Below are 8724 nucleotides of genomic sequence, written 5' to 3'. Positions count from 1 at the left end.
GAGAAGACAGTCAACCCCTCCAGAAAAGATTGGAGCACAAGGTTGGAGGATGCTCTGTGGGCATATCGGACAGCCTACAAAACTCCTATCGGGATGTCCCCATATCGCATCGTCTTTGGGAAAATGTGCCACTTGCCAGTAGGAATTGAGCACCGAGCGTACTGGGCAGTTCAGCAGGTTAACATGATTGCTAAGGCCTGTGAAGAGGAAAGGAAGCTGCAGCTACAAGAGCTGGAAGAACTCAGATTGGAGTCGTTTGATTCAGCCATGTGGTACAAGGAGGAAACAAAGATGTGGCACGACAAAAATCTGAGAACCAAGAATCTCCAAGTTGGTCAGAAAGTACTACTCTTCCAGTCGAGATTAAAGCTAATGCCTGGGAAACTCAAGTCAAAATGGGCAGGACCTTACACTATCACTGCACTACGTGCTAATGGAGCGGTCGAGATTTCAGGGAGTGTCCCTAACTCTGAACCTTTTGTCGTTAATGGGCATAGGTTAAAAATATATAGGGAAAATGAAGAAATGTATGTAGTGGAAGAACTTCCACTACACTTTAATAGCGTCTAAATAGCCAATAGAAAAGGGGTTTGGAGTTCCACCTGGTCAACGTTATATGATTTGTGCTTACTGACCAGGTAAAACTTCAAATACCCTTAGTAATTGTGTAAATATTGTGAATATTTAGTAATTTAACTTAAGTTCAATAGGAAACATACCAAAAATAAAAAATAAAAAAAATCGGATCTTAAATATTAATTTGGAGTCCGTACTGACCACAAGGATACCACTTGGGTGAAACTCTGAATTATATTTAAGAGCCATTTATTTGCTTTATTTCTATTTTTAGCTAATTGAGAAGGGAGAGATGAGTGAAGTTTGAATTTTGGGGTGTTGCAGCTTTGAAGGCGAGTGCAGAGACTGGGAGGGCGCGTGGAGCAGAGACGTGACAGGGGACGTCCAAGCAGCTGCGAGAACGCCCAACCGCCTCCCACCTGAAGCGTCGCAACCTGGCAACCGTCTACAACCGGTCAAAACCCTCAACTGCCCACCCCACTATTAAATACCCCACCGCCTACTCCCCTTCACTTTACAAACCCTTACCTGCATTCTCTCACCCACAACCACCACCCCACTCCGAAAAACCACCGTGAATCACTACCGGAAAAAGAGAACCACCACCGATACAGGCCATGACAAAGAGGAAAACAATAGGCAACCTAACATCTACCAACGGCGAAGACCCCCCAGAAGTCCGAGCGACAGCCGAATCGCGGCCGCCGAGTCCGCAACGATCACAGCCAACGCCGACGACACAAATTCCAGCAATGTTTCCTTTAGACGCACTGGCAGTGTATCTAAGGCAACAAGACCCGAACAAAGATTGGACAGCGACCCTGGCCGGATTTAGCCTGACCGGAGGAATGCCGGTGACACCAAACCCTACCCCAACTGCGACCACAGTAAACCCACCCACCACCACCCCAAAAACCTCAAATCCGACATCCGAAAAGACCTCCCCAACAGTAACTGCACAATCAGAACCCTCTCACCTTTCTCCCATACACCAACAAAAAGAGCCGTTCGACGTTAGCCTTCTTTCCGCGTATCAAGATCCCAACTGGGGAGAAACAGAGGAAAAGGAGAGCGGAGGGGGAATAAGCGAGGGAGATAAGGGTGAAGCAGAGGAGATAATGGCCACTGAAGCAACAACCGATGAAGCAGAGAAGGAGGAGATTGACCTGAACGAAACGACCAAGAAGCAAGGGTTAATGATGGATGAGGAGTTCCAGTCGGTTTTACACAAGGGAGATAGGATCGTGGTAAATACTGAAGGGGTGGCTGAGGTATTAGACCTCGCATCCCAGGCAGTAGGGAGAGGGGAAACAACCATGGAAGCAGGCGAGTCAGAGGGGGTAGTCCACCACTTCGTGGAGGAGATGACAGAAGAACAACCCAAGAAAGCTGAAAAACTTGAAGAGGAGAGGCAGGAACCAGAAACACAACCAGAGGAAGCCTCAATAGTGTCTAAACCAAAGCCAGTAAAAAGGAAGCTAGTGTTGAAGAACGACCCCAAGGCAGAAAGGCAGAAACCCCAAAGAGTGTCACAGAGATGCTTAGGAAAGTGGAAGTCCAACAAGGCAGGAGCAAACACCAGCAGCAGATGCAGTGGAGGTCTCTAGCGAAGACGAGAAGACTACTCCTACAAAACCTGGGGAGGAGCCCTCGAAAGCTAGCCAGAAGGACACCCAAATGGCAACATGGACAGTATCATCAACGCCGACTGACCAGAAGGAGAAACCTAACAAGGTGGCTGAGGGTCTGGACCTCGCATCAGAGTCAGTAGGTCGGGAGGAGGCAACAAGAAGTGATACTAGTACCCGCATGGTGAACGCCTACTACCCAGGAGGCCACTTCAACACAAGCCGACGAAGAAGCAAAGGCAATGGAAGTCGAAGAAAAGTATATCCAGGAAAGAAAGAGAAATGGGAAGGCCCCTGTCAAGACAAAGCAAGTCATAAAGAAACAACGCACGGCCAATGCCAGCATAGTGATCAGAGAGACAGAAGAAAGAAGGAGGTTAAGTGACATCGACTACACTTCCAGCGAGGAGTCAGACTCAGAGAGCGATATCTCTCTAGAAGGGAAAGAGTATCATGAGCAACAGCTCCCCGACAACCACCAAGAACTAGTCCACCCTCCGGTAGAGAGGATTGTGTACCGACGGTGGAGGGTAAAGCTCACTGATGAGCTTATGGAGGACATGAAGCACTACAACACTAAAAAGCTTCAAGACGCATTTGATGACAAGGAAGATAGCAGCAAGCAAGTCAAATGCGGAAAGGTACTCCACATACCCTCTTTGGATGAGTTATCTGTTCGTGATTCCTTCCTAGCCAGTATGGAAGCATTGGGTTTTGAGTGGCTATTAGAGAATAGGGACCCGAAGATATCTGTGAGATTAGCGAAAGAGTTCTTCACCACGTTTAGGTTCCAAGTCACAACGGACCTAGACGAGGTGTCAATTTCCTTCAGGATATTCGGTGGAGAGTTGTCCATGAGTCTGATCGAGTGGACCGTGCGACTGGGAATGTGTATCTTGGAGGAGGCTATAGGACCAGAATGGAGAAGCCGAGAGAGGGGGGTACCGAGGAGGCACATAGACTTTGAGCTCCAGGAAGCCTGGGAGGAGCTAACCCACCCCGATGCTGCTCAGTTTGCCTCCACTACATCCAGATCCACCCACTTCAACAATTCCATACTCAGACTAGTGCAACTCTACTTGGGCTACAACTTACTGGGACAGAGTAATTCGGCTGCCAGAACATCTATGACTGAATTGTACATGGTGTGGTGCGCTAATCGCGGTAGGAGGCTGCATTTGGGATTCTGGACAGCCTACCAATGCCACCTGATAGCAACCCATCCAGCTAGGAACTTGTCCCTCTGCCACATACTAGGAGCCTTCGTGCGCAACAACATCATCATAACAGAGGCAAAAGACCTATCTCCGATGTACATGGTCGACGCTTGAAGCTGAGCTGCTACTACAACTTTTTGTGTTTAGACTGCGTGCTCAGAAAGGAATAACAAGCCTCATAGGTCCAGCGAATCCACTAGATCACAGGGTCTAGGAACTCACGGATCGTTGGAAGATCTCGGTCGTCGGACACACAAAATATCGCTTCAAAACCCTCAACCACGTATACTAAAATTAGCACAGGGAAGTAGGGATCGATCCCACAGAGATGAATGCGCAATTAAACATGCTCAAGGATTCGGGACTATTTTTGGGTTGGCTGCTGCCACGCATTTTGGGTTGAGGAAATTAAACTAAACTTGGAGTTGAAATCTGCTACGCTAACAACTAGATCTAGGCAGAACAGAAATCATGCATGTAAACTGGAAAACGAGACAATCACTAGATCTAAGAAACTATTTTCTAAATTACCTAGACCTGGGAAATGAACTGACGGTGGGGACCATTTGCTGAAAAGGTAAAGTACGGATGAAAAGCTGGAAAACAACTAACTAAAGTACTAACTAACAGCGACATCATCTTCTCCAACAATTTGCATAAAATTTCAGTAGAAACAGAGATGGAAAGTGGATCGAAAACGAAGCAGACTGAATTTAAAAACAATTAAACGAAGAACAACAATTAAAACTAAGCATATCTGCGACTACTAGACGAAGTAAAACGAAAAGAGAGCAAAAGTGTTCGAAATCCATGCAAAACTTGATTCCCCTGTTCAGATCCAACCTCGGATGCTAAATCCACTTCGGATCCAACCATCCGAAACAAACTCCGACCAAAAGTATATCCATAGCTACAGATTCGCCAAACAACCACCGATCAACAACAACAACACAGATCCACAACCTCTTTCCCAGATCAAGCACAAAATTATCCAAAACAGAGAATAACAATCAACTTCTGAAATTAAACCTCAAAACACAGAATCAACGTAAATCAACACAAGATAAACTCCATCATGACATAAACTAAATGCATAGATAATCGATAAGTAGCCAGCAACCAAATCGACTTCCAAAACGTTGAAGTTCGACGGAATAAAAGTGCAAAAAACTGAATGTAAACTGATTGTTTCTTCGCCCTCCGTGAGGACGGTGTTACCACTGACTTTCGCCGAAGATAAACCCCTAGAAACCCTTAATATCCCAGAATTCCCATTTTTCCCAAGTGTGTGTGTGAGTGTGTGAGCTGAGAGCAAAATCATCTATCTCTCGTGTGCTGCATGCTCTTCTATATATAGGCGTAGAAGTGGGTCCAACGAGGTATGAATAGTCTTTGTTGCCCTCAGCTATTGATTCCCTTCGTCCAGCCATTTTTTTCTCTTCAACTCTGCTCACTTTCCTTCGTATTCCTTCGCTAGTCCATTGCCTCCAGCTCTTCCTGGATTTAGCGATTCCTTCACACACGTGGCTTAAAAACTGCGTTAAACCCAGTAAAATAAAGTGTTTTTCACCACATAACCGATGCATGAAATTAGCCTTATCAAACTGCTCACACTTAAATCATACTTGTCCTCAAGTATAAAGACAAGAAAAAGAATAAGGCGAATTTCAAAGCACGGTTATCCCCTGACCGACTCTTTAGACTCTAAACTGACTCCTAGACCTAGACCTAGATACTCTGCCACTTCAGCTTCTGTCCCTCGGGCAGGGAACTTCTCCTTCTCGGAATAGAACAAGTCATCCACTTCGTCAAGCAGACTCCTCCTGGCCCTTCTCCTCTCTGTTCTCTCGTCCACCCGGGGTTCGTCTTCTCCCTGGTCGTCCACTGGGTCCACAATCAGATCTAGCCCTTCCTCAGGTTTGTTTCTTCCACAAGCTTTTCCGGGGTTTCCTCCACATCATCCACCACTGGGGTCACCCCCTCAATATAAATAGGGGTTCCCCCCTGACATCACTCGGGGTCGCCCCCTCCTCCATAGGTTCAGGGGTCGCACCCCTGAAATCCTTTGGGGTTTCATCCCCAGTCTCCATAGGGGTTTCCCCCTCAGCCATTAACTTTAAAACATGGGTTTCCCCCTCAGCAATTTCTTCGTGAACAGGGGTTTCCCCCTCAGCAATCCTTTCCACAATAGGGGTTTCCCCCTCCACATTTTCTTCCATAACAGGGGTTTCCCCCTCAGTATCCTCCTCTCGAACAAGGGTTTCCCCCTTTTTCTTACCCTCAGAGTTAGGGTTTCCATTTCCTTGTCGTTCGGCCTCCACCTCCGTTTTACCATAATTACGCCCACCATCAGTCGGCAGTTCATTCGTCGCCTCCTCCTTGTCCGCCTCCAGTGAAGCGGTTTCTGCTTGTTGAGAACCAGAGTCCGGTACCCTGGTTGAATCTTGAGGCCCTTCTTCGTGGGGAACTGCGGGTTGTGTCGTTGAATCCGCTGGGATCGTCGGTGGTGGTATGGCCGCCGCGGATGTCATCAGGCTGGCGGAGAACAGAGCATAAACTTCTTTCGCCTTCTCGACGCTTCCTAATTTTTGCGTCAATTCCGCCAACAGAACCGCGTCGTACACCGCCGGGTGCGAACTTCTGGTGGCCTGAGTTGGATCCATTGCTGTAAATCTGAAATCAAAAAGAAAACTTGGTCGAAATTGGTTAGGGTTTGTGTTTCTTGAGAGAGAAACAAAGTAGAGAGAAGGAATAGAAATGCAGTTTTGTCGATTGGGATTATTGGAGAGAGAAATGCCGGTTAGCCTTTTCTGGTGAAAAGATGGTGCGGTTGCAGGCGTGATGTAAGCAACCGTACACCTCCCATAAATATCGGCCAATTTTGAAATTCAAATTATCTCCATCCCTCCTTGACTTCCTTCTCCAGGCTCTCTTTCCCTAGCTGATTTCCCTGACCATGACTTTACACTTAAAAGAAATTGAAGACGCCAGACTCCTAGGTCAAGGATAGAATATAAGACAATGGTTTTCCCACGGAGTCTGGTGCTTCGAAAATATTTTTGGAAGATTTAAATTTTATATACATTTTTTTTTTGGATTTTCCTATATTGAAAAACGCAATTAAACTATTTACACACTCCTTTTGAGTATTCCCGAGATCCCCTGGTTCAGTGTATATATATAAAATGTAAACCAATTTACCTGACCCAGGAATTCATCGAGAATATCTCCTTGTCTGACTAGGTGATAATAGGGAGTGCGCGTAGTGGCACTTCCTCCACTACACACAACTCAGAATTATCCCTATAGACTTTCACTCTATGACCATTAACAAGAAAAGGGACAGAGTTAGAGGCACTTCCCTGGATCTCTACTGCTCCATTCGCGCGGAGGCCGACGATGGTATATGGACCACCAATATATATGTGTTCCCACAGGATGATGGAAATGGTCCCATGAAGTCCATCCCCCATACGTCGAAGATTTCACAAACAATCACCGGGACCTGGGGCATCTCGTCACTCCTTGAAATTCCTCCTGTCTGTTGGCACCTCTCGCAATATTGACAAAACTCGAAGGCATCTCGTCACTCCTTGCTGTCTTCCTTGGTCCAAAGTGACCTCCACACGCCAAAGTGTGGCAATGATTCAGCACATCTCTTTGTTCTCATTCGGGAATGCAACGTCTAATCACTTGATCCGAACACATCTTCCATAAGTAAGGATCGTCCCAAAAGTAATATTTGGCTTCGCTTTTAATTTTCATCTTCTGGGCCCGGGAAACTTCGTCTGAACTTGGCACCTCTCCCGTGACCAAGTAGTTCGCTAAGTCAGCAAACCATGGTTCTGCGTTAAGCGTTCGCTTCCCCTTGTCGGAATCTCCTAGACCGGTTAATGCCAAAACTGTCTCCCAACTGATCCGTCTAGGAAAGTCCCTTAGATAATACAAATACTCTTCAAGAAAAGCATCGGGTATGGCCTCTTCCGTTTCCCCTTGACGGATTCTGCTCAAGTGATAGGCTACTCTATTCTCCGTTCCTCTTTTGTCTCTCAACACCCAACAGATTAACCTCGGCTTAGACTCTTTCTTAGCCAGTAAGTACTTTATTGCTGCGTGATCTGTGAAGACTATAACCCTCGACCCAAAAAGATAATGTCGGAATTTTTCGAACGAGTAAACGACAACCAACATTTCCTTCTCCGTGGTATCATAGTTCTTCTGAGCTTGATTTAGTGTCTTGGATGCATAGAAGATCACATAACTTCTTCCGTCTATCTTCTGCCCTAGGACAGCTCCCACAGTGAAATCACTCGCGTCGCACATTATCTCAAAGGAGTGATTCCAGTCTGGCACCCTAATTATTGGTGCTGACACGAGTCTGTCTTTGAGCAACTGAAATGCCTTCTTGCATCCTTCGTCAAAGACGAATTCCACATCGTTGTGCAACAAATGAGTGAGCGGTTGCGCGATTTTCGCGAAATCCTTGATAAACCTCCTATAAAATCCCGCGTGACCCAGGAAGCCTCTAACTTCTTTTTGGTTCGTGGGGTAAGGTAACTTTGATATCACATCTACCTTTGCCTTGTCCACTTGTATTCCTCTTTCAGAAACCACGTGACCCAGGACAATACCTTCAGTCACCATGAAGTGGCATTTTTCGAAGTTCAAAACTAGGTGCTTCTCCTAGCACTTTTTAATACTAGGTCAAGGCTGGCCAAACAGGTGTCGAACAAATTCCCGTGTACGGTAAAATCATCCATGAATATCTCAATGCATACTTCAAGAAAATCCGAAAAAATACTCATCATACACCGCTGGAACGTTCCTGGTGCGTTACACAACCCAAATAGCATTCCCTTGGTCCTCCGGGTTAACGTAGATCTGGAAATAGCCACTGTATCCATCAAGGAAACAAAAATACTGTTTGCCTGCCAATCTTTCTAACATCTGATCAATGAAAGGTAGGGGAAGTGATCCTTCTTCGTGGCCTCATTCAGCTTCCTGTAGTCGATGCACATCCTCCACCCCGTCACCAGCCTAGTGGGCACCAACTCGTTCTTGTCATTCTTGACAACCTGTATTCCAGACTTTTTGGGCACCATATGGACAGGACTGACCCACTCACTGTCCGGAATGGTATAGATGATCCCTAGAGAGAGCAATTTCAACACCTACTTCAGAACTTCCTCTCGCATGTTCGGATTCAGTTTCCGTTGTGCATCTCGGTGAGCCTTCACACCTTCTTCTAAATGGATGTGGTGCATGCAGAGATCATGACTGATTCCTACTAAATCAGAAAGGGT

General features: G+C 46.3%; 1 protein-coding gene across 1 annotated transcript; it reads left to right on the top strand.

The window, feature by feature from the left end:
* Nucleotides 1–93: 93 nt before the first annotated feature.
* On the top strand, nt 94–1063 carry LOC125189890. The gene is made up of 2 exons (XM_048087115.1): nt 94–527; nt 901–1063. The coding sequence occupies exons 1-2, from the start codon at nt 94–96 to the stop codon at nt 1061–1063; spliced, it is 597 nt and encodes a 198-aa protein (XP_047943072.1).
* The last annotated feature ends 7661 nt before the right edge of the window (nt 1064–8724 follow it).

Source organism: Salvia hispanica, chromosome 5 (assembly GCF_023119035.1).
Source record: "Salvia hispanica cultivar TCC Black 2014 chromosome 5, UniMelb_Shisp_WGS_1.0, whole genome shotgun sequence".
In the NCBI taxonomy this organism is placed as follows: Eukaryota; Viridiplantae; Streptophyta; class Magnoliopsida; order Lamiales; family Lamiaceae; genus Salvia; species Salvia hispanica.
This window is presented reverse-complemented; position numbering and strand designations above follow the sequence as displayed.